The following is a 27,443-nucleotide window of genomic DNA, read 5'->3' on the forward strand; positions in this document are numbered from 1 at the left end:
AAGCAGAAAGTTAATTCCAGTCTCATTGCATTACAGAACATTTTTTTAATGAACTGTCTTAAACATAGTCATGCCATATTGCTTAAAGCAGAAAGTTAATTCCAGTCTCATTAGCATGACACTTAAACATCCTTGCAACTTCCTCATTATTTAAAAAAAAAAAAAAATCAATAGCAGACTTCAAAAAGTTATTTTCACAGCTATGATTTCAATTATATGACTAAAACATCTGGGTTTGTGTTTTTGACAGCCCGACACTTCTTGCATCAAATTATCACGGGTATGCTGTATCTTCATTCTCATGGAATACTGCACCGCGACCTCACCCTTTCTAATATTTTACTCACCAATAATATGAACATCAAGATTGCTGATTTTGGACTAGCAACGCAGCTGAAAATGCCTCATGAAAAACATTACACCATGTGTGGAACTCCAAATTACATTTCTCCAGAGATAGCCACAAGGAGTCCACATGGACTTGAGTCTGATGTGTGGTCTTTGGGCTGTATGTTTTACACTCTTCTTATTGGAAAGCCACCTTTTGACACTGACACAGTCAAGAACACATTGAATAAAGTAGTATTAGCAGATTATGAAATGCCAGCCTTTTTATCAAGAGAGGCACAAGACCTTATACATAGGTTACTTCGCAAAAATCCAGCAGATCGCTTGAGTCTTTCCTCAGTGTTGGATCATCCTTTTATGTCCAGGTGTAGCTCTGCACGGAGTAAAGATACAGGAACTTCAGAAGATTCCATGGACAGTGGAAATGCTACCATCTCTACAACCTTCACAGGCTCTTCCAGCATCAGTACCAGTGGTTGCTTGAAGGAAAAGAAGAAGCTGATAGTTGGACAGCCACTCCCAAATAAAATTACATTTTTCCCTAAAAACAAGAATTCCAGTAATACTTCATCTGTAGATGGAAGTGGTTCTTTTCATCAGTGGGGAATTCCGGGAAAAGAAATTGGCACGACTGGCTGGGGTAGAACCATGCAACTTGCTGAAGAGAGACCACATTCCCGCTACCTCCGAAGAGCCCACTCTTCAGATAGGTCTGGCGCATCCAATAGTCAGACTCAAGGCATATCAAATATTGAGAGGTGTCACTCTGTGGAACTGCTTTCAAAGCCTAGAGTAGGAACAAGGGAAAATACAGAATGCTTTTCACCTGCAAACAGCTATACTGATATAGGAGAAATATTTAAGAAGGCTTCTAGTAGTTCTGGTTCTTTTGAAGGGCAAATATCTCCACCTGTTAAAGATCAACCACAGTAAGAATCGGTTTTTATTAAGATGAAATTTAGAGCTGCCTTGTATGTTAAATGCATTATTTTTCCTGTAAGTTGTAGTAAGTGTCAGAAGTCTACACTGGTAGCTTGAATACCAAACAGGAGAAGGTGATAGTTGATGCTGTTGCTGTGTAGAGGTTTGCCTCCCTACTGTGTGTTCAAGTTCATAGATGCAGTGGATCAGCTAGTTAGATTGTGGCTTTTATTTATCCTGGTAATACTCTTCTACTTAGTTCCCTATGCAGTAAGTTGAGTTTTTCATTCACCACAGTGAAAGAAATACTCAACACAGTGAATTGTAGTAAGGAGCCTTGTTAATTGTTCTTTGTAGAAGAGAGATTAGGGTAGAAGGCATTCAGAGTGCAACTACTAACGTTTTTATGTGCTGCTCTGTGTTTTTTTGCTGTTCATGTTTAACTATGTCTTATGCTTAGTAAGATAAAAGGGGGAAAAAAAACCCCAACAAATTAAGTACAAGATTATGGACTTTCCCAGCTTAAAAACCAACTTGGGTGTCAAATCTACAAGTGATGCTAGGGTGTTTTCTGTGCTGTTGGAGGCCTCATCTTCGCCTTCTGTGTACTACTATGCAACAAGAGCCCTTCTTTTGGCAAACTCAGTCTATGCTCAAAAATTGTCTTTGTTTCTTTCATGAGCAGAATATCAAAGAACACTTTTCTATTTTAATGTAAGGACTATTGCATACCTTAGTTCTTGCATTTTTCTCCACATTAAGAAGTAGTAACTTTGTGTGATGGTCTAATATGTTTTTCTTTTTTAAGATCAATTCAGGAAAAATGAAAATGAGCGCTTTGCCCTGCAGAAAAAGTAAATGGAATGAGAGGTTTTTCTTGACTGTTCACAAGTGTTTGATGTCAAAATAAGCCTCTGTTCAGCAAGTGCAATGGGCATGTGCTTTCTTTCCAGTTTGAGAAATGTTTGAACCAAAAAAGAAATTATTTATACGAATGTTAACATAATGCTTATATTCCTAATTGCTTCATAAATACATGCTATATATAAGTGTGACAGAATATTAATATGAGCGTGGGGATTAGTTGAATGTTTACTACTTTTTAAAAATGGTTGATTGTAGGAGGGCCTCTTACATCAATAGTTAGCCTGCACAGCACTCTTAAATGCAAGATTCTAAGACCTAAATTAGATGCTTATTTTCTTCTGTGGTTTTTTTTGTGATAACTGCGTCCTTGCCAATGCTAAAGTAGTGATCATTGCAAAAAGAAAGAACAAACAGGTACAGGCTACAGAGACAGAAAACCTCACATCTTGGTGTGAATTTAGAACAGATCAGTGATTCTGCAGTAACTGGTTTTTGTGTGTATTCTTCAATATGGGGATTATAGCTTGAGTTCACCTGTGAACATTGTCTAAAAAGCTGGTAAAAAAATCTTTATAATTTTGGGGATTTACTATATTTTATATAAACTCAAATTATTTTAGGTGCTATGATTGCCTACATATTTCAGTTGCATATTTATATGTCATTCAGTTATGCTGAATGAGATCCACTGGGGTCATGGGTGTCATCCCTGAGTCTTCTCTGTGAATTAAGAACTAGATGTAAGAGCAGCCACTGCTGGCAGCATTATCACTGGCTCTTTTTGTTTAGATATGTCAGTTCCAAAAGTTTACTAGTGAGTGCTAACAGGCTTAAATTTGCGGTAAAAATTACTAATAATTTTTAGTTACATTTGAAAACAGTATTTTCTTTTTTTATACTTTACCCAATTAACATTCCCCATGAAAAAAGCAGCATGTTCTGTGCTGTCACAAGCTGCAGAATGCAGCTGGATTTCTTAAATGTTCTACAAGTGTCGTGTTTTCTGCAGCTGTAACACGAGCTTTTTTGTGCAAGTGTTTTTGATGTAATCTTGATTATGTGTGTAACTTTTACTTTGCAGCTTAAATTATCTTTACCCAATGAAGCCTCAGGTTGGTTTGTTAGAGCAAAAGTCTGAGGCTGAACCAATGCAGAAGTGGCTTGGAAGCATGCAAACAAATGGTATGTTACTAATCAGTTGTATATTTTTGCACTCAGGTTGGAGTAGTGTCATGTAACTGTTTCTGTGGGTTTTGTGTATTTTATTTCTTTAAACTTGTGACATAATGTGCCAGCATTATACCGGAGTATAATGCTGGCATCCTAAACAACAGCAACTGGATATGAACAGAGGCTGCTGCAGACAGACTTTTTTTTCTGAATGGGAAGCAAGGTAGACTCTAAACTGCCTTGTTACTGCAAAAAAACTGGCACAGACATTGAAAGAGGCACAACGATTTCCAGCATCAATAATCTGTAGCATCATTTTTAAGCAAGAAATATCCCATTGAAAACATTGTTTTGTTCTCTTTTGGACTAAACAGGAACATTTTAGTTTCCAAAGGCAGGAATTAATTTCAGAAGGATTTTTGTTGGTGTTCCTCTTGAGCTCTGTTGGGTTGGTAGAATGAACTGCACGTAACTGCCTTTGTGAGAGTGAAGAAACTGAATACTTCACTTCCTAAAAGGAGGTCATTTTCTCCTTTTAGTATTTTAGCAAAAAAAAAAAAAGATGAAAACAGAATTCTAGAACTTGCCATAATTATTCAGTTGTGATCTGCAATGTGTAAGTATAAATACATGACAAAAGATTGGCAGGTGACTCAAAAGCTCTGTTAATTTAGTTGTGCAAATACACCTTAAGAGAATATGGGACCTCGGTGAATAAGAAAGGTGATAAGGCTGCAGAAGGAAGGGTGGAGGAAAGGACAAAAGACACAGAATGGAAGGTGGTGTTGTTGCATCGCATTACATCGTTTACAAATAATGTAATTTAATAATAAAACTAAATCATCCATTCTGGCCTTGTTTGTTCTGATATTACTGGACTCCTTCCCTTCCTGTCTACAGGGAATTGGAACCCTATGGCATATGGTCTGAATAATCCTATGTAATTTTTGGTCAACTGTTCTGCAATATGGCAGGAGGAGTGCATGCATTACTTGTCTGCGAGAGGTGAAAGTTGATGAAGGGCTTAAATATCAAAATTAAGGAAGCAGTTATACGAAGTTTAAATATAAAAATGGGGGTCTTTTTGTCTTTTAACAAATGACTTGAACAAATGACTCGAAATTAACCAAGGATTTTGTAACGTCCATTTAATATCAAGTGCTAAAATTTCTGGTTGATGTTAAAACACTAGTTAGCTAAACTGAAACTTAAGTGAAACTAGGTACTAGTGGTTATCTGAATGTCAAGTAAACTGTCTTTCAACGGATAAAACTAATTCTTGTTTAAGTATCTGTTTGAATAATCTTTGAATCTGCAATGTACCTTTATGATGCTTTCAGTTCAGCTGAGACCACCTGCAGACCTAGCTGGCAACAGTAATGCACATGGAGGTTTTCGGTATCATCTGGATGTGCAGCAAGATCCATCAAGAAATGCCTGGAACACCTTAAAAGATATAAGGAATCATGATGTGTCTGTCGACTGTCTGCATCCTTTAAACCAGAGAAACCCAAAGAAATACATCTCTGGAATTCTTTGCGAATCGGAGAACATTCAGCCATCTTCTATGTGTCGCCTTTGGTCAACTTCAGAACAAAACCAAATGTGGGGCAAAGAACTACCAGCACAACAGAAACCTACACTGCGAAGTACAGTATCACCTCTCAATGCCCAGAGGCTAAAACCAATCAGGCAAAAAACGAAAAATGCAGTGGTATGTGTCAGTTCTTAAAACAGAATCAATTTAAGTATTAAATATAGTGTGAATATCTTAAAAATAATGAAACTTAATCTATAACAATTTAAATTAAAGTTTTATAAGTAAGATGCATCTTAGTTTTTGTATATGGAATACTGTAACCTCATGGTCACTTGCAGCTAATAGTGACATGGCATTGCTTTTTGTTTACAAGCAAAGAAACTGTAGGTAGACATAACAAATATTAAATGCATATGTACTTCCTACAGTTCTAAAAATCTGTACTGCTTAGCTGTACAAGTTGCATTTAAGCATTCAACATTGAGATTTCAGCTGTGTCAAACACATGAAATGCTTTTACAGATTAAATATATAGCTGGATTAGAAATGAAAGTAGTCTTGCTCTCAAGTAAAAACTTTAATCTGTTTCCCTGTCTTGTGAGTGGCAAAGCAAAACAATCCATTAATCCTTACTGATAACAAATTTTGTGCTTGGTTTGTTCCTGGTATCACCCCTTTGCCTTTTGTTCCATTTCTTATAGTCTTGCTCATCCTGTCATGTTTCCCCCATCACCCAATTTGTTTTTTGTTTTTTGTTTTTTTTTTTTTTAAAATAACATAATAGAGCTGACCTGTCCGTGTTTGATTTGCCACTTAAGAAACCACGCCCTCACTGACCAGGTTTATAATCTTCAGTCATGCTGAATAGCACTAATAGCAGAAGTTACTGTAAGAAGCATTTATAAGTTTGCAGTACATTTGAGGAAGAAGAAAACCATTTTTTAAAAGTATTTGTGGAAGCAAATGCTATCTTATTTTGCCAGAAAGTAAAGGTCTTTGTCTAACATATACTTACTATATATTTTAGGTGAGCATTCTAGATACTGGAGAAGTGTGTATGGAGTTTGTAAAAGAACACCATTCACAAGAACTTGTGAAAGAAGTTCTCAGAATATCTTGTGATGGAAACATGGTGAGTATGTTTTCAATTTATTTATTATTATATAAAGGGCTTAGAGTATTCTGTTCTTTCCGAGTGATTCTTAATTTTCATTTAAGTGATTATTTGTTTGGAAATGTTTACATATTCCCCCTGCCCCCATAGTACAACCACACAAATATAGGCAGAAAGCAGTTATTTAAGAGCAGAATTGGACTTGACTTTTGGAATAGGTTTTTGTTGAAAAATGCAGCTGTTAAATAATGACTTAGAGGAATAGAGTGTTTGTGGTAAATTATGGTAATTAAATAAGCTGTGACTTATTTCCATACCTGTTGAATGTAGGGAGTGCTGTAGTAAATTGCAACTGTAAACACTTTTTTCCCTTTTTGTAGATTGCAGTTTATCATCCAAATGAAGGAAGAGGTTTCCTTCTCAATGACAGACCTCCTGCTCCTCCTGAAAACATCTGTATGTACAGTTTTGACAACTTGCCAGGTAACCTGAAATTTATTTTCAAATTATGACTAATGTGTTTAAGTGAATCTTGTTTGACACTTTTTAGCTTTGAGCTACTGCTTTTCAGATAATTGTAAAGATAAACCTCCTTTCAGAATAAGATTCAAACTGCAGTTTAACTGGAAACAAGTTAACAGACAAGCAGACAGATCTATTAATTAGAGATCAAAGACAGGCTGTACCTTAAGCCAGGAAGCCAGCTAGACCGTGATACCTAGTTAAATGGTATATGCAGCACTTCACTATGTTGTTGAGGTTCTGAACAACATGAATTGAAGCTATTGAAGATGCACACTTTTCTAATAGTTGGTGGAAATAAAAGTCAGTTTCTCTGAACAGGTTTCTTTAAGGCTTTTAAATATTAGTCACAACCGTCAGCTACAAAACACATATTTTAAATCGCCTCTCTCCAAGCTGGTGCAGAGTGTTTAATCTGAGGACCTCTTGATAAAAGTTTTAATTTTTTTTTTTTTAGAGAAGTACTGGAAAAAATACCAGTATGCAGCCAAGTTTGTGCAGTTGGTAAGAACTAAAACCCCCAAAGTTACATTCTACTCAAGATATGCTAAGTGCATGTTGATGGAAAATTCACCCACTGCAGATGTTGAAGTTTGTTTTTATGATGGTATGTATTCATTTTTGCAATTATGCATGTAGTTATGTTATTAAAGCTGCACTAAAATATTGCCAAACACTAAACAATGAACACTTCAGGTTGAGGAAAATATGAGAAATACTTTTTTTGCCACTCTGCCTTTATTCTAGCACTCGTAGATCAGTTTATTCATTAGTTTCTTAGTTATCTTCTTCAGGGAGTATACGTTACGAAAGTGTTGTTAAACTATGCCTTGTTTTCATTCATGAGCTCTTCTTTGTATATATGTTTGATAATTAACCTGCTTAGTGAAAGGTGTGTCCATGCTCCGAGCTTTCTGTTATTAACTGAGGCAATAATTACCAAGAACACTCACTGAAGAAAGCAATTGGTTGTCTTCTCCAACTTCACCTTTCATAAACTAGACTGCACTGACGATTGTTTTCTTAGTATAGACAACTAGTTGACTAGTCAACTAGTTTTATTTGCCACATGCATACATATACCCCAATAGAATTTATGGCAAAAAAAAAAAGACCTGATTAACAGCTCTGATTGTGTGGAGCTGCTATTGAAAGAATGGGCATGTTTTTAAAAAATATTCGAATACTAATAGAGCCTACTTAACCAATTTTTTGTCAATACTGTTCAAGATGTGAATTTTGTCTCAGATTAAAGTTTAGAAAGGTGGTTCTCAAAATATGTAATAAATGCATTATTCAACCCATTTAAGTAGTGATTTTTAGTGGCCATAGGGGGCATTCTGTTAACACCACAGGCCCAATTTAAGTGGCTTTTTATTTCTGTTAGACATAGAACTTGTGCAGGAGTTTTGTTCTTGCAGTAAATTCTTAAATCTGTGGGATACACTTTAGAGTAGAATGTAATGTCAGAAATCTGTATTTCATAGATGGTGGTACTTTATACAAATCAGACTAGAAATTTTTACATGTTTACAGGAGCCAAGATACACAAGACAGCTGGTGTAACTCGTGTGATTGAAAAGTCAGGGAAATCCTTCACTTTGAAAGGAGACAGCGAAGCAGGTTTGAAGAAGGAAATACAGGTGTATATGGATCATGCAAGTGAGGTAAACTGTTTTATGTAGACCTTTTCCAGTGCAAAACAGCCTTCTGAAAATTTGGTTTGTCTTTTACAAATATGATTCTGATGTTGCTTTTCATATTTTTCATTACACTACTGAAGAGGGGTGATGAAGCATTTTTTGTAAGAGCAGATATCAATGCTGAGGTAACAGTAACAATGCCTCACAGTGAAGACTTAGAGGAAATTCTTACTAGTATGTAAAGCAGGTTTGCCTGTCTGGTGAAGGGATTAAACAGAACAGATGAAGCTGCTTTACACAAGTTAGAGGGGGAACCCCCTCCCAAAAAAAAAAAAAACAAACCCCAAAAAAAACCAAACAACAACAACAAACCAACCTCCGAAAAAACAAATACAAAAAAGCTGCCAGGTGTTTCACTGACCTGCCTGCTGTGCTCTCCTTCTCTTGTTTCATGTCACCCAATTAGCAGTCATGAGATTAACTTTCTGTTTAGGAACTTAGGAAACAGTAAAAATATACAAATTTCCTATGCATTTTTCCCACTGTTCTGTAATTTTCTAGAAGAGAATTCAGGGGTCTTCTAGTCCCCATCTAGTCCTACTAAAAGGGGAGGAGATGTGATATTAAAAGCATAATTCCAGATGTGCTGAAGTTATGAGCGAGTCTAGCTATAGCTTTTTTGAATTATCTCCATGGTACATGAGTGCAGCTATTACTGACTTTCAGTACCATTGAAAAAAGCATTTGCTTGTGTAGGCTCACCTGCCACACCAAACATGTATGAAATAGCTATACTGTTCTCAGTTAAACTTTCACAAGCTCCTTCTCATTCCAGGGACATCGTATATGCCTTGCACTGGAATCTGCTGTTTTGGAAGAAGAAAAAAGGAGTGAAAGCGTTCCATTTTTTCCAATAATTGTTGGAAGGTAATATTTGCACTTGAAAATACTTACACAGATAATATTTGCAGAAGCCAGAGTTGCTTAACAGAAACTTGTAGTCATTAGCAAGATAAATATAAACTTGATAGTTTGTATGAACACCTTATTTTGGACCTGCGAAGCCTCCTTTGATACGAGGACAAAATATGCTTGTGGATGTGTAAAAACAAGTCTGCAGAAGACTAGTGCCATCGAGTGCATTGTACAGTCCATGGTAAACTGAAAGAAAAGCTACATCTATTTGCCTGTTTCTTTAGTCCCTTTTAGAAAGACTTCTTCCCAAATTGTCTCATTATTTTTCCAGAAAACCTGGCAATACTGAATCGCCACAGGCTCTAGCATCTCCACTGCTGGACAATACAAACTGTTCAAAAGAAGGTATGGCACTGGATAGAAATAAAGCTGCCAGTTCTACTCCAGTTCAAACTGCAAGCAGTACTCCTTCTGTAAGTACACAAGAACATACAGTACAGACTGCTCTCTAGTAAGAATTGAAATATTGCTGTTTTATTGGAACTAATGGAATTACATTTGTGTGGATGTAGGTTTTTATTAGCCATTTGTCAGCATAGTAACTAGAAATGGTGACTTTGATTTAAATTAACTTTTGATATCTGGATTTAAGATAATCTGAAAAGTCAAAATCCTCCAAACTTTACTACAAATTACTCCTGGGAATATAGTTTGAAAATTGCTTACTCACATTATCCAGCAGAGTCTTCAAATTTGTTCTGAGAGCTTTGCTGTGCTCTCAGGCCTGTATGTCAAGTGACAGTCACAAAGGATATTAGTGCTTGAGGCTACTGTTCTGAAATAATAGAATGTTAGTGCGTATAAAAAAGTGGAAGTGTAAATATATTTATATGTATAGCCAACAAGGCTTTGTGTGGAATTTCATCTAGTTCGTTTCAAAGACCCACCAAGCTTCAACTGCAGCATCACTGCTCTGATACAACATCCCCAGATGACTGAATTATATTGAGGTCTTAACACAATGAGTTTGTAATTTCTTAACTTTGTTTAATTTATGTGGGTCTGCATCTCTTTCATTATGTAGCACATGTTCTTAGGGCTTCAGTACTAGTATGGATTTTTATACACTGACTTAAGGTTACCCATCACCAGAGTTCTAACTTGAGGGTTCAGCATTCAAACTCATTCTTTTGTTTGCCATATAGCAAATGCTTAGGTCTTTGTAAGACTTGCCCTATTTGCTTTCTCTTCTGAAGAGTATTTCTAAGCAAAATAACACAATAACTCCTTGCTTTTCCATGTTATTCTTGACTCTTTTTGTCAGTTTCTTTGTACTTGAACTAGATCTGTATATCCTGAGGTACAGCTTGTTTCTTCTTTCAGGTTCCTGTAATTATCTGGATCCTGACCTCTTTCCTGACCAAGCTCTCCTATTTCAGAGACATTCCCCGACTTGCATCTTTTCACTGAACCCTGAATCTTAAATACTGCTAAGCACACCACCTCATCTCTGTCATCTCTGTGACTATGGGAGGAGGTATCTGAGTAGTAGAACTTTCATAGAAGCAGACAGGTTTCTCCTAGGCAGTAGTGGTAGCATTGTCCTAAAGGTCACCAGTATTTGATCCTCTGTTACTCTTAATTCACCACTTTTGTCTCTCCAAAGCTATAACAGAGTCTGTATGTGCTGTAGAACTCGGCTACTGATGTTTAAAATTCTAGTTTCCAATTAATAGCAATATCCATATTGTTGTAAAATATTAGCTAAGTGGTCATCTGAATGAGGGCTCTTTTATAATCTAACACGTGATGAATGTTTTTTCTGAAGATAGACAGGGCTTTCTGGTAGTCAAGTAAGGAAAAATGGGGTTAAAGTAGAAAAAGTCTGCTTAGGGAAAGTAATTATTTGGTGAGTACAAGAAAGCAGTAGAAAAAGTGTCATAATACTGAGCAAGTCATAACAAATCCTGTGGGGTATTTATAACAATGCTGTTAAAGGAAACATACTGGCTAAATTTATTTGTATATACTACAAGATTTTGAAAGGTGGCAATTGACTGCTGTAGTTAGTACATAATCAGTTGGATTAATACTAAGGTTGCTAATACTGTGCACTTCTGGGTTTTAGGTGGTGTCATATGAAAATTCTACACTTATGACTAACACTGAAACAACATGCTCCTCTGTTCATCAAACGGAATGCAGTCCAAATTCAGCCCAACTTGTAAAATCTGTATTTGTGAAGAATGTTGGTTGGGCTTCTCAGGTGAGAAAAGAATCCTGATAAAGATGAGAAATATTTTTTTTTTTTTGCTATTAAACTCAAGATATATATTTTTAAGTAATTATCTTTAACTTGATTTGTGGGGAATACATTCAGTTGTGTTGTGCTACAGTTTAAATCTCAATTGGTATGTGGAAGGATCCTTCCAAAAAAGCATCTTGGATAATACCATGGTGAACTACATAAGTGGAAAAAACCAGAATAACAGTTCAGTATTTCAGTTCCATTTATCACAATGTTCCTGTGGTTATTATCGCTCATTTGAGTGTCTTCAGTTATTTAAATTTGCCTCTAACAAAAAAAATAAAGCTGTTAAACTTCCATCTTTTCACTACTGTAAAGGTATCATGACAAAGTGCTTTTGTCAGATCTGTACAAGATGAATGAATCTGTGTATACAACAGGAAAAATTATTTCCTTACAGACAAATGTTCCCTCTGCTTTTCTGTGGGATCAGCTTTAGATTTAAAAAATGGTTCTCCCCAATCCAGATGAAGTGAGCTTCTTCTCCTAACAGGAAAAGTTTGCTTTTTGTATAAAAACTTGAAAATGTATATAGCTATGAACTCTCACAAATGGGCCTTCTATTTTACATTTGGTCCTACTTCTCTAGGAGTGGTTAAGCTAAAGGGACTTCTTTAGTCATCCTTTTCAATGACAGTTAAATAAAGCTGAGTATCTGAAACTTCAGGAGGTCTGATTCTTGAGACTGCATGAGACTACTTACTCCAAAGTAGTTTACATGCAGTCTTTATCTTTGAAAGACTGACCTAGGTACCAAAGTCACTTCAGCAATTCTGTAACACTTTCAGCTTCAATTAGAGAAATTCTACATGTATGAGCTTGTATTTTGTGTCCTCAAACCATAATGAAACTTGTCTTGTTAGCTGACCAGTGGAGCAGTATGGGTTCAGTTTAATGATGGATCCCAACTGGTAGCCCAAGCAGGTGTTTCTTCTATCACTTACACCTCTCCAGATGGCCAGACAAATAGGTGAGTCTATTGCTGCTATAAAAGTAGTTGTTTACTGTCAGTGCAAGACTGTTGTATATAAGGTAAACTTCATAGCTGCTATTCATTTTGTTTTGTAAATATTAAAACTTAGATTTCAATATCTTCTCAGTTGATGAGCTTATATATGCTTAATAAACAGAGAGAAACACCTATAGCTTTGAACTCGGGATAATGAATAAAAACAAAGCTGGGAATGCATCTACTTGTTCTCCAGAGTACAGCCCCTGTCTATGTACAGTGTTTAAAAATAAAGAGAGAGGGGGGGGGAAAAGTAAGGTTTTATACTTTATTTTTTTTGAAGATACTGCTAGATTAAGGAGATAGCATGTCAACGTTGATGCATTGACCTGAAGTGCTCAGGTGAAGTTTTGCATATATTTTGGACACTGGGCAGTTCCCATACAGGTATAGTCACTCAGTAACAGGCTGTTCTTTACAAAGTTTGGGACAGTAATATACAGTCCATTCAGATACCACTGCAGCTTTAAACATTTTTGTTAAATGTGTATAGGGAGGGGGGCCTGTATTTAAGCCTTCAAGTTCCAATTAATAATGTGTCTAGATGTACTTAACATCTGCTTGATTTAGTGGTTTGCCTATTTACAGGCAAGATTTGAAATCATGACACTGTCTGGAAATAAAATTATTTCAAGTATCTAAATTTTGTATGCTTATTTGCCTTTCTAGGTATGGAGAAAATGATAAATTGCCAGAATACATCAAAGAGAAGCTTCACTGTCTGTCTTCTATTCTTGTGATGTTTACCAATCCAGCTGGTCCCCACTGATTAAAGCAAAGCAGGTGTTGGGACACAAGAGCTTAATAAACTCACTGACTTTCAAGTAAAGTGACTGATCTTACTCAGCTTATGCAGAAATTCTTCCAAAAGCTCGCAAAAAATTAGGAAGGGTTGCTCTCTTAATATGTAGCAAAGTGCTCGTGCAGTATCTTACAAAACATGTTTTTCCTCGAAATGATGGATAAACTTGCTCAAGCAAAACTTTGAGCAACCTAGTTCTAGATAACATGAAGTTTTTGGAAATAATCTGAATCTGTTGTATTTTTTTTCTTCCCCCACTGCTTACTCAGTGACAACAATCAAGGAAAAAGCATCTGTGCTGTTGAAGTGTTTGTATTTGTAAATAACTTATATTTTTACATCTTACAAATAATATATGTAAATATGTATATGTTTTATAACTGTTTTTATTTTTTTGTAGCAGCAGCTTTTGACTTCCCTGCACAAGCATTTTATAGAAAAAAAAAAATAAATGCAGTGGTATTTTTCCAGATCTACTTTTGTTTTATGTTCCAGTGATGGTTTATTGGCAGCCCTTTCCTGTAAGTATTAAGCTCAATTTATAACAAGGGCTGACCTGGTACCTTAGGGCATCGTATGTTGGGAGTTTAGGCTGGGTGAAGCTTGGAGAAAGAGTATAAAATTGTTGCGCAAAGTTAGTGAAGAATTGCACTGTGGTTTGTATATTTAACATGCAGCTGGGCTGCAGCTGACTAGAACTAGGAGCACATTTGATAGGACAGCAGTAACTGATTCAATTTCTTACTTTGTAGGAATTTTACTAAATTTAGGTACTTTGACCTTGTCTTGCACATGATCAGTCATACAACCAAGTGTGCTAACACTCCTTATGGTGTTCATGTTAATCCTTAAGTACTCCTACTTCCTTAGAGGTAGAAGAGAGGCCGAAGTTAAGTGGAACAGTGGGATCCCAAAGGGGTTGGGGAGTTTGAGGAGCTGACAGTGGCTTGCTTGCACATGCAGTCTAGGCACAATCAACAGAGCTATAAAACCCTTAGGAAAGATGTTTCAACACAGCTTTTTCAGAGCTGCAGGCTCAGCATAGAGCTGACGTGTCAGTCCTTCCTGTTCAACTAGTCTCTAATACAGACCATTTTTGATTATTTTGTCATGTCCAAATCAAGGAAATAGTTTGCAAATAAAGAATTTGGCCCTAGGAACATCAAGAAAGATACACAAGTAGCACATAAACAAAACCAGCCTTAAATCCAAAAGGATGAGTTCGTTGTTTTTAATTATTCTTTCAGTTGAAAAGTGTACCCTCTCCTGTTGCATCTTAATGCTTACAGGTACAATGACTACATGGTAAATGACTTAACTGTTACAAGTCCTTGATAAACCAAGTAGGATGCATAGCTCTTATGCTGACTCTAAGGTTTTTTGAATATTCTTGTAGATATAAACACATACACATGTCCCTAAATGTACATAAGTACAGCCTTCTTAGCAGAAATATCTTGTGTTAGTACTTCTAATCTTAAATCAACTGACTTTTCAAGTAGCAAGTCAACCTTGATAAGATGCAGGTCAGCACTGTATGTTAAAAACTTGCATTATCAGCCACCATGATTACTTTTACTTCAGACATGGTATAATCTAGTTTGATGTGCAATCTTAATGTAGAAATAGTTGAAGAAAGCCTAAGAGGTAGACAGCAGAGGGCAAAAAGGCATGAATGCTTGGGAAGAACAATCACAGAGCTTGTAAGGAACAGTATGAATTAAGTGCAGTTACATTACACTGTTACCTAGATGATAAAAAAAAGCAGAAGCCCTACCTTTGGATAACAAGAACATGTTTTCTAAGAATGAGGGGATGATAATCCATATCAAGAAAGCCATAGCTTAAAACACACCAAACCTAGGAAAATAAAAACAACTCTCATGGCTAAAGAATTTCAAACCTTGCTTTCTTATGTTAATCATTATGTAAATATATTTCTGTGCATAGGCTACCACTTTTTAGGGATATTCTGTATTATACAGCTAGTCACTGCAGAAGAAGAGACTTGAATCTCTTTTTATCCTTAACCCTTTTAATCCTTTTAATAAGTTACAGCTAAAATAGTCCTTCCAAGTTGCCAAACTTTCTCACTCTTAAGTTGGAAGTTAGCTAGCCTAAAGAACAACAGTAATAAAAACCTTACAACATCTATACATTGTCCTAACATGCAGGACAAACTCAGTTGTAACAATGCTAGCTGTTTTGAAAACTTTTGCTTTTCTCATGTTTGAAGTAACTTTCGGTTTCTATAATTCTACATACTTCATTTTGCAGTCTGTTTCACCAGCAAAACACAGCATTTCTAGTACTATTTATTATGAATTAATATACGAGATGCTTATAAAAGCCAAGTCCTCTCTCACAACATTTTGCAATTCTGCAGCAGGAAAGCACTAGAGAGAATAAAACGTCTGTATTCCCTTCAGTCAGTATTGAAAAAATAATCTTTTAATTCAGTAGTCTTTTAGTGTTGGAACAATTGGTTACATAGGAATACTTAATTACATTTAATAAATTTAGTAAGCATCAAATATTAGACACATGAAACAGCAGATACAGCTCTCACACTGCAGTTATTCCTGTTTTTCTTTCCCCAGTAGTACCGAAACTGATAAAGCACCCCATACAGATGAGTTTAGGCCCCATTATGAAGGAAAATATTATTTCGCTTTTTAAAATAAACACTGAATGATTCAAACATTGTAAATTCCTGCTTCTCATACCACATTATCAGAAAAAATAAGTCTACAGATAATAGTCAACACCTGAAGAGCCAGTTTCCTCCTTTGTACTTAATTAACACTTGTTGCTCAGCACAGGACATTCATTCTCACTGATGACAATGGAAGTGTAAACTATCATGCTCAGTATTTCCTTCTTGTAATAAAGTTAAGAAAAACTGTGTATACCTCAGCTCTGTGCAGGTTACCTTTTTTGTTAAAAAAATTGCACATATGATTTACTGTAGTTCAAGTAGCAGCCACTGAGCCTGTGATTTTCAGTGGCTCTTAAGCAACTTAAGTACCCAAATCCCAAATGAACTGCTTGTGAAGTAGGCACCTACCTTCCTCTACAATTCATGTTTCACTTGAAATCCTGGAGATTTGCTACCGATATGCAATAGCTTTCGAAGAGACATTTTATATTAACGGGTGCTTACAAATTAGCAAACTGAACATCAGAAGGTTCACTGAAGTAGTGATGTTTCCATACAAAGTGCATGCAGCTCAACTAATCCTGTAGTTAGAAGAGAGTTACTAATCCTGATTCACAGAATCAAGATAATATTTCTTTTACTTCTTTCTGGAAAGGATGCACTTAACCTGTGACTTTAACAGCTACATTCAGTACACGCGTGCATCATTTGAATTGTACACACATCAAATGTGCCATTGTGTTGATCTAACTTGTTCACATCCCTTCCTCTGCTGCTAGAAAAGCAGAATGCCAAAGCTCTACTGCAGCAGGTGTAAACATATTAGGATACGACCAAGTTACGTGTTCTGTCAATTTGCAAGTACAGGTCTACAGTTCTTAGCGTACAGCCAACAAGGTCAGTGGTTAGGCACTCCTCATTAAAAAATAGTAATAAACTATTATTTCTGGTTGGGTTTTTTAAAAATATTCTTAAATATTTAACAGTTCTCTTCATGCATCCTTCCATATCTGACAGAAAATGCAATAAGTCTCTTGTATACTATCTCCAAGAGTAAGAGAGACACTACAACTACTCCACAGATTAAGCTAAATGCCCAGCGTGGTCCCAGGTGAGTGTATATTTGGCTCACAAAAACAGGCCCAAGTATTCGTGCTCCACTTCCAGAGGCAGTTAACCATCCCATGTAGACACCCTACAGAAGACCAAAAGCTTACGTTAGTGATACAGGAATTATCTGGCTAGCCAATAATTCCCACCAATTATCCTAATGAGAAAATTTAGAAGCGTTTAAGCAATTGCTTATCTTAACTCATTAAGACAGAGTACTTAGTTTCCAAGAGTATTGGTCAGATTCTCTAAGCATTAATTCAAAGGCTCCACTGAGCTACATACTCTATAGCTTTCTAATAAAAAGGCATTCTGTCCCAAAGCTTTTAGTCTCTTATAGCAGAATATTAACAGGGAAAAAATAAGAGGTGAAAAAGGAAGACCATTTTTTATTAAGCAGTAATATCAGCTTGCTAGGTGTTTCACCACTGTAAAATATCAATAACTGGAGGTATCACAGCATTTGTAGTCTTTATAGAATATACTTAGTAAGAGGAACCTTCTTCCATACTGATCTTCCAAATATATAATTGGTTGTTATAAAAATGACTCTTCCAGAACAGTTGTGAAAGCCATAGGCTTTGGGCTTAGTTATTCTGAAATTTCCATGCTGTAAGACTTGGCATAAATTGTAGTACAATTCTTTCCTCTAGGGTCTTACCATGGATTTTAAAAAAAGATTAGCGTTCCTGGAAACTTCTGCCCTGGTTGAAACGTATTACAGTTTTGCTAATGACAACAGGAATTTTAGCTAGATCCCTCATGCTAATAAAGAGGGCACAAATCTTGGAGAGCAAATGAAATAAACTGTTTAGGTGTCATACTTACCTGAGGCTTTGGCCCTAGAATTTTTGAGTATAAAGTGTAGGACATGACATTACAAACTGGATAGCCCAATCCTATGAGTATGTCAGAGCTGATATACTGGGCCAGATAGATGATAGGAGTATTCAGGCACCAGGACTGAGTGACGGGACAGCCTACAGGTTCTGCTGTGTGATTGGATGGAAGCTGCATTTCTTGCAAACTCCAGAAAGGCATTAACATCTCAATGGAAGTTGTTCTGGGAATGGAGTTATTCTTTATTTCTGTAAAAATAAGTTATGCACAGCATTAAGAAAAAAATACAATAAAAGCTTTCACCAAAACATTACAATAGTTTAGGATGACTTGAATTATACCTTGCCACTGGATATTTGGTAGTTTTTTCCCCCAAGGCAGTAAGATAAAGAATCCAACCAAGACAATCATTAAGCCTCCGTGGAGTATGGCACGCTCACCAGTCCTATCAAACAATGAAATTACAAAGTAAGATTTATGAAGGTGCTAATGACATAGCCCGTTACTTTGTTGAAAAGATGCCTGACCACAACACCTGCAAGAGAAATTGCAAAAATCACAGTAACTTAAAACCTATTTTTCTTGTGATTCAAGGGTAAAAGACAGGTAAGGAAGGGGGTTATGTTAACAGAATAAAGAACTACAGTATCGTGGCTGTGTCAAAACTGGAAGTACTTCATTGTCATAGTAAACCCAAATTCATTAGCAAGTAAAATATGTACGTAATGCAGATTTGGACTTGCCACAAAGCTTTTCAGACTTAGCTAACATAGGTAACAAAATTCCGATAAACTCCAAAAACTTACTTTTTAGATAGCGTTTTGACCACCATGAAAACAATAACCGATTCAATGCCAACCACACTAAGGATTATTCCATTATAAAAAACAGCTTCTTTCCTGGTCCAGGAATACATATCCATCGTCAATGGAGTAGCTATACTAAATTGACAGAACAAAATAACATTAATTTAAAAAAAGCTTCTTCTATACAGCCGTTTCCATACAGATCATAGAATCATAGAATGGTTTGGGTTGGAAGGGACCTTATAGCTCATCTAGTTCCACCCCCCTGCCATGGGCAGGGACACCTCCCACTAGCCCAGGTTGCTCAAAGCCTCATCCAGCCTGGCCTTGAACCCCTCCAGGGATGGGGCATCCACAGCTTCTCTGGGCAACCTGTTCCAGTGCCTCACTACCCTCATAGGAAAAAATTTCTTCTTAATATCTAGTCTAAATCTCCCTTCTTTCACTTTAAAGCTGTTACCCCTCCTCCTATCACTACACTTCCTGATAAAGAGTGCCTCCCCACCTTTCCTGTAGGCCCTGTCCCAAACACCAAACACAGTGGTATAAAAGCCTTTCCTCCTGACAGGCCTATCAGAAAACACAGGCTAGTTATAAAGTTATAAACTAATTTGGTCATGCATCATTTATTAAAAATAAATCCGCTAGACAAAATTCACAACTGCATTATTCCAGGCATACACTGAAGCATCCTTAAGCTATTTTCAGTAGTTCATGAAAAGACAATGGAGTTAAAGCAAAGCAAGAGTAATAGAGAGAAGAAAAATCAGGCCCTGTGAGTATAAAAATAATAAACATTTAATACTGTTTCAGTTTTAGCAACCAATCAGTCTCTAGGAACTCAATTTTCTAAAAATAATGGAACTAAGACATATCGTTAGAAGAAATTTTAGCTACATTACAGCTCAAAAAAACTTACAAAATAAATCTTTAAAAAAAATAAATCTCAAAGTATTTTATAAATAAAAAAAGTAAAGTAAACTTCAGTCTGAGGTAATGTTATATTTTACTTATTTTCTTACAGACAGAAAATTTGAGAGTAACACACCTTTTTAGGTAAAAACTACAGTCATGTAGAATAGTGTATTTAAGAATACAATTGCATTAACTGTATCAAACAACTGTTTTAATCATTACTGAAAAAAGAGCATTGCTGGAGCTTTTGCAGCTAATTAGAATAATACTAAGAAACTACATAAAATTTAAATAAAAAGTATAGAACAAGGTACTCAACTGAACATAGTTTCTCTGAAGATTTTAAATAGCCCAAGTTAAGATACTTAGCTACTTTCCCTTTTTGTTTTTTTTAACACTTGAAATGTTGAGGATATGGGTTTGCATCCATTCAAAAGTTTTGACATTAACATTTTATATACTAAATTGATTGCATGTGGTTTTGGACTTCTATTGATGAAGCGTATGGTTAAGTAAATGAGTGCAACAGAAAAGTCTTTACATGCACACCCAGTCTAACTACATTACATGTCTTAAGTATTTTGCGATAAGATAGACAAACTTACGTTTCATAGACAGCAAATACAAACAAGATGACAAAGAAAAGAAAATTGATTGCTACCACAGCAACGTGGTCAATGTTTCCTTCTGCGTTCTCATCCAGAACACCACTTTCTGCAACAAAACAAAGTAATAATTTAAAGTGCAAACTGAGCTTTTTTTACACTACCACAAATTACAAACAATAACGATTTCCTTACTCTGTTAACTACTTAACATGCAGTTTGGTGGGCAGCTGGGCAGTTATATTTTGACAACCTAAGTATGATGTTTTTAAATCAAAATGGAATTGTTGAAACTTCAATTTCTTTAACAATGAGGGAAAATTATTTCCAAATTGGTTATACCATCTGTTGTTCCACTGTAACACAAAGACTGACAAGTCCTGAGTGAAAGCAAAATAAGCAAACTTCTTTAAATGTCTTTACAAGGGAAACCAAAACACTTTCTATTCCTCTTGCAAGGTCAAAAGTACACAACTTTCAAAAGGAGATTCTCTGTTCTATCATGGAGCCTTTGTTCCTCTAACCTGGGCATAGCATTTTCATACACAAAACACCCATGTGTAGTGTGCTCCCTTTTTATTTAAACAGGATACTAATACAATACTGAAACTGGTGACTTCCATAGATCATCTTTCACACATTTTTTATTCTTCAAGTGAAAGGGTTACTCACAACATTTAAAAACATTTGAACTGTGTACAAAAAGGGTATATACTGAAGATAAGCTGTTGCACTGTATGTGGCAATTACTGTACTGTAGTCTCAGCAAACAAATTTACTTACGCAATACACACCTTTTCATAAGATGCTGTATGTGAAAGGTGATTATGCAATAACAATATCAGTCACCACAATACAGAACTAAAGTATGGCTGCAGAGTGGAGGTTAAGGGAGATTTTTTTGATGCCCATATTCACTTAATCCGGTCTCTTCAAAAGACAGTTCCAAGGTGAAAATCTTGAAGGATTCACATAATATTTTCTGTTTCTTTGCTACCAGACAGCACTATGGACACATCTGGACACAACATGGATGTGAACCAATTTCTAGAACAGTTAGAAAGAGTTGTAGCCTATTTTCCACTTTGAGTTCCTAATTAATCAGACTTCAGAATACTTCTAAATGCTGTGTGTAATAACAGAGTACTTCAAAATTATAGTCACAGAATAAGTTTTCAACATAGATACCTTCTCCTTCAGAATTTATACTTTTGCATTGCCGTCCCATGTCATCCACTCGATGCTCTCTAGAAATTCAGAACCGTTTTCATTAATACATATATTTATTTGATGTACTATTGAGTCAGGTTTCCATTAAAATATTTCTAAATGGCATAATTTTATAATTATTCCCAACTCCTTTAACCATCATCTGTGTAGTCTATATTTGACTGCAGTGAACACCATCATATTCAAGAAAGGAAATATTCTAGCGGGAGGATATCACATATATGCATGCATCTCTCCACTCCCCTCACTGCCACCAATGGGATAATGCATAAAAATCCCCCCTTGAGATTCTTAAAAGGCACAAACAGTGAGAACCCTATGGACAAGCTAACCTTATGTCTCTTCAGAAAAAAAACATGGGCAGAAACCGTCAACATAAAAAAGATATCAAGGCTAAGCTAACAATGTAACAGCTCTAACTTCTTAATCAGTTTACAGCCTAGCCATAACATCACTATGATTAACTTATTAGCATAATGAAAAAGATCCATATTAAAGAATGTAGGAACCCTGAAAAATAAATAACAGCTTACTTTCAGCACTACAGATTTCAGGTTTATTACTCCTCCTTCTTAGGAGGGTATTATTCATTACAAGCCACCCACTAAAACAAGGTAGAACATTTATCTTTTTTGACTTGATTACCTGAATATGGCAAAGATGAGAACAATATTAATAACTCCTAAGAGAGCTCCAAATAAAACCGGTGCTGTATACATGTTCAGCTGAAGATGAACTAGTTTCCACGTTATTCCTTCTTCTCCAATAAGTGTAAAACATGTCTGAAAAACTTAAAAACATAAATGTATTAAGAAAATAATGAGAATCATTAAGAAAATATTAGAACACATACAGAATAAACATATAAAAATGGATAAGCAAGGCTGTTACAATTGCTAAATAAAATTTAAATATTATACCTGTCAAACCTCTTAAATTTTGAGAACCTTGCTCTAAATAAACTGATGGACACCAGTGGGATCTCAACTAGCCAGAAAACTACTCGGTTAGATACAAGTATACTGTGTAAGCACCAGCGCAACACTTAAAGAACTGGAACAGAATTCTGAATGTATCAATGGTTAATTTTCTTGGCCATGCACAGACAGCTGATTTACTCTTTTTACTCTTCTCCCTACATGGAAAACATTGGTCCTGAGACTGGAATATCCCTCCTGCTAAGGGCAAGCTAGAGAAAAAAGAAGTTGATCAGTTTTTTGTTTTGTTTTGTTTTTTTGTCCAGAGCAAAAGATTGTAAGATAAGTCCTCTGCTTCCTCCTGCTAGGGAACAGACTGAGAGTCCCTATCAAACAAGGAAAGGGAATTAGCTAAATTTGTACTTTATGCAAATCATGCAGACTACTTGTTGCTGTAGTCCCTTTAATGCTCTTATCAACAGCACTAGCAATAATCAACCAGAGAAAAAACTTTCAGCCCTAAATGTTCCCTTCATTATATTACTATACACAGAGCACTTCAGCTCTACTAATTGGGTAATCTTAACTCTCCAGCTACAGTAGTCAAGTCATCAGAAGAGGCTGTTTAGGACAACATTGCTGATTTCTCTTTACAACACAAGGTAAGTCTAACACATTTCTCCCATGAAACAGAGAAAGATATAGGTGCCCCGATCTGACAGACACCCCTTGAGCTCTTTGTTCCCTTATCTCTCTGTAATACCTATGCTGTGTCTTAAAATTTTTGCCTGTATGAAGATTTTGTGATCATCACTACAGGATCAGAAAGATGTGTTGGATGGTATTTTCTACAACATGAGAGGCAAGGTGAAATTTTCAGTCATTTCTGAAAGGCGGAAATGTTTGCCCAAGTACAGTAATGTTAATTTTCCTTCTCCATTAATAAAATGCAAGTGGTCACAGACAGTTCAGTGGGTCCTGGTTACAAGAGAGAATCTTGGGACTTGTACTTCCTGCAGCCAGCAATCCAAACCAGCTAATTTTAAACTACAAACAATTAGAATTTCTTTGGACTGGAATATTTCATTTATATTGGCATACACAAGTATATATATGCAGATCCCATTTATTCAATTTTGACTATGCCTTAAAATCCCCAGCCAATGCCCAATTTCATCCCAAAAAAATATCAGAGAATTGTGGAAAGAAGATATGCTTTACCTGGTCCTAATATGAAGCCAACTGCTTGGCAGGCACTGGTATTGGCCATGGCACTTGTTCTTTCTGTAAGAGAAGTGGCACCCGCAATATACGATCGAACTACAGCTACATTTCCTTAAAAAAAAACAAAACCAAGAAAGCGTTCGTGTCAATACTAAGTTATATTCTTATATTATCCAGTTACACTTATTTTGGGGGTTTTTTCTTATTTTGCAATAACATAAAACCCAGCACTCCCTCTAGTATTCATATGCAACTGAATAATTACACAATTTTATTACAAACTAGTATTGGCCAACTCTATGCTTTGTTAAGTAATAAGTTTTCAGTCACATGATAGTAAATCCGGTACTAAAATATCATGTTAACTATCTTACATAAGACATAGAACTTGGTAATTATCAGAAATGTAAATTCTGCTGTGGTTACCTGCTCCAAATCCCACAAGAGCACGTGCAGTCAGCATGTAGTATTTGTTGTATGAATGAGGTACATGGACATAGGCATAAAGACAATTAGCAGCTACGGAAATAGCAGTTGAAACAACGAGAGGTTCTCTCCTTGGCCTGTAATTGGACCACAAGCCAAAGAGGGGAGAGGCAACCATTTGGCCAATGCTATATGAAGCTATAATCCAGCCCAGGAAACTCGCATCTGCTGTCGGATCAATCTGCAGAAACAAATTAATCAATTCTATGGGTAAAATATTATAGTATTTTATAATACCAACAAACCATTTTAGAGTTACTACCTGAAAAACCTAAGCCTCTGCATTGTAATTCTGAGGGTATACGGCACTATGCAATGCAGTGTCAAACCTAAGCTATGGCTAAATATGTTAGAGTGCCTGCATGGCATATTGCAGTGCTATACAAACACACCACTCTGGGTCTCAGAAGCAGTTGTTTTCATCTAGTACTTTGTCTGGGGCAATAAAACTTGGCTAAGTGTCTCCAGCAATGCACCAAACCAACAAAAAGTGCTTTGTTTCTGAGACTGGAAATGGCTCACTTGCAGCAAATTCAAATAGCCTTTTTACAGCACTGCTGATCTTATGGGCTACAGACATAACTTAAGCAGTACCACAGATGATTTATAGGCCAGGAGCAAGGAATCACTTAAGTAATCTCTGTACATGCCTAAATCTGTCCTAATTTACAAGGCTGGATATGCACTTTCTTTTCTTCTCCAAGAATTCAGCACCAGCCTCAATTTTAACAGTATCACTAGGACCCTGCCCAGGATATGTTCTTTCAAATTTCCATCTGGAACTGCCTTCTACAATTCCAGGAACAGCAAAATCATAGCATAGATTGAACTAAGATCTGAGAGACCTTTTAGGCCACTTTTAACAAGAACACAACAAAGAAAAAAAACGAAAACAAACAAACTAGAAGCACTGTCCAAGAACATAGGCAATCCCCTATTAGGAATATCAAGAAGGTCTACATACAGCAATCTGACATTACAGAGCAATTTCTACCTTCAGCTTGTTTGTTTTTTTTTTTCTTCCCCCAAAATGCAGACAAGCCTTTTATATTACGTTTTAACACTACAAATGAAGTCAGGTTTTTAATTGACTCACTGTCTAAGAAAACAGTGAAATAATATTGGAAAATCAAACATTTCTTGATTATGACATACCTTTTCAATTTGGCAAATCAACTGACAGATAAGTGGATGGCAAAAATAGAAGTCTCATATAACCACACACTTCCCCTTACTGTTTCTCTTCCTAAATAAAATGCCAAGTTTTGTACTATATACTTTCTGAGCAGAAGTTTTGTGTTCTTATTACATCAAAAAAACCCAACACATATTTACAAACCTTTTGCAGATATGGCCACACAGACATAATTACAATTGAGAAACCTGCAATGTAGTAAAAACATAACTCAAGTTACTTTATTTGTGATGTTTATCAGTAATTTGCTTGACTGAAACACTTATTACAGGTTCATTCTTCTGCTCTTAAGTCTCTTATAGTCTAGAACCGTGCATCTGTCTGTCACCTCAAAAAACTACATATTATATGCTTGTTTAAGGAGTGATAATTCCTCCTAAGAGGAGGACCTGTTTTCAAAAAGACATTTTATAGGTGCATACACACTAAACAAACAAACTTATGGAAAGAGAAGGACCTGTTTTCAAAAAGACATTTTATAGGTGCATACACACTAAACAAACAAATTTATGGAAAGAATACTGATGTGCCAAGCAAACTGCATGGGATTTTTCCTCACAATGGAAAGAAAACAAGGTTCCCAGAGTAAAAAGAATTTCTTGATACACTGAGACATTTGTATTCATTTAGCAAAGAAATTTTAATTCAGCTTAGTTTAGCTTAGTTTTGAGCAATAACCTCACTCTACCACTACCTTTTACCCTGAACTATTAACAAAGCCATAAAACAAAGGTTTAAATAACAGTAATTTAGTCTCAAAACACACTATTATTTAACTTACCTTATTAAGCCTAACTTTCTGTTTGATTTGCTAGTCATATATTCTCTTTTGAAGAATCAGAAAATGCACCTTTTTAAGGTTATAAAATAACAGTAGCATTACAGGAGCTATGTAGTTGAAATCCAGAAAACCCTATAATTTTCAAACCAAAATGTATTAATTAAGCAAATAACATTAAAATCCACCTCTGTTTACTCACCTACACTACTGAGAAACATAGTAAGATACATAATCCAGATGGATCGCCATCTGCTCTTACAATGCTCTTGTGTTTCCACAACATCCCTGTTTTTGAACCAAAAGAAAGAAAGAAATCATTATCAGATTATCTTCTAGTTGTTCCCCCAGGACACTGAAAACATTTTTCACAGACCTCTCAATACAATTGTGTAAATTGTTATTCAGAAATGGACTTCTACACAGCAAAGAATACAAATAATTTATTTTAGAAGCAAACTAAGTTTTCACTGAAAAATACTAGATTGACAAATCAAAAAACTAATACAAATGCTACCACGTACCATTGCATTCAAGTGTTACACAAAGATCTTTATCTAGAGAGATCCTCAATTCTGCAATCTCTTTGTATAGACACTTTGGAGCATCACAGATATCATGTAAAGGATTTAAGAAGTGCATATTAAACCATAAAACCCCAGACATCTTCTCAGAACTTTGACTTTAAAGCAAAAAGCCAAAACCTGAACAACTACTGATTAGACTCAGTCTATTCTTACCATGAGAAAATAACTATAGAATGTAAAAGATGGGTGTAAAAGATATTGCTGAAGATCATAAGGGCTGCAAAAAAATTTAAAACAGAAGTTACAACTTCACGAGCAGTAATTTTTCTAAAATTCACAAACACCTTCTGAGAGCCACATACTTTTTCAGTAGCAACAACATTTCAGGGTTGTTCACTCCTCTTGGTTTTGAAGTATTCTAAACAAAACATTCTCTGTCGAAAAGATGTGGATGTAGGTTATATACTCCTGAACATAACTTATAAGCATTGTTTCTGTAGGCCATACATAGCCTTAGGTATACACACAATTTTAAAGCTAATATAGCTATGCCACAGCATGATTTGTACGTTTATTTCTTCAGAAATGTTTATACCACTGAAGTGTCTTGGTTCAATGAAACTTTAACCACAAAAACGATGTTTCTAAATGCAGTTTGTAATCTCATTGTCCATCACGCATAGGAAGAAGCCATTTAAAGTCTTCCATACGCTATGCATATGCTATGTCAGGTCACTTTCCAGATTTCAGTTCACTGAAGCCGTACTGTTCAGGTGTGAGAACGCTGCAGCACAGAGGGCAGCAGCAGGAGCTCCCCTACACAGTCAGATACTGATGTTTTCCTGACAGGAGGGAGAAACCAAGTGGCCACCTGCTGCCCCCACAAGAAGACTGCTCTTAAATACCCAGATTACAGCACCACAACAATCGATTTTCATGCTTTTTAGAAACTTCCCAAGCGAGTGCGTTGGGTTTTTCCACAGCCGGAACCA

General features: G+C 36.0%; 2 protein-coding genes across 2 annotated transcripts; one reads left to right on the forward strand and one right to left on the reverse strand.

Annotated features, from left to right (window-relative positions):
• Positions 1-250: 250 nt before the first annotated feature.
• On the forward strand, positions 251-13,126 carry PLK4 (polo-like kinase 4; the record flags this gene model as incomplete). The annotated part of the gene is made up of 12 exons (XM_010077315.1): positions 251-1,277; positions 3,218-3,318; positions 4,647-5,020; positions 5,874-5,978; positions 6,341-6,443; positions 6,940-7,089; positions 8,019-8,149; positions 8,961-9,052; positions 9,372-9,513; positions 11,169-11,306; positions 12,212-12,318; positions 13,027-13,126. Coding segments are annotated over 12 exons (2,570 nt in total), but the record flags the coding sequence as incomplete, so codon positions are not given.
• Positions 13,127-16,707: 3,581 nt separating this feature from the next.
• MFSD8 (major facilitator superfamily domain containing 8) lies at positions 16,708-26,214 on the reverse strand (the record flags this gene model as incomplete). Its single annotated transcript, XM_010077314.1, has 11 exons — positions 16,708-17,013; positions 17,757-18,016; positions 18,110-18,213; positions 18,575-18,709; positions 20,095-20,203; positions 21,283-21,341; positions 21,970-22,114; positions 23,463-23,576; positions 23,892-24,132; positions 25,291-25,334; positions 26,127-26,214. Coding segments are annotated over 11 exons (1,515 nt in total), but the record flags the coding sequence as incomplete, so codon positions are not given.
• Between the last annotated feature and the right edge of the window lie 1,229 nt (positions 26,215-27,443).

The sequence above is a fragment of the Pterocles gutturalis genome, unplaced genomic scaffold, assembly GCF_000699245.1.
Source record: "Pterocles gutturalis isolate BGI_N339 unplaced genomic scaffold, ASM69924v1 scaffold35858, whole genome shotgun sequence".
In the NCBI taxonomy this organism is placed as follows: Eukaryota; Metazoa; Chordata; class Aves; order Pterocliformes; family Pteroclidae; genus Pterocles; species Pterocles gutturalis.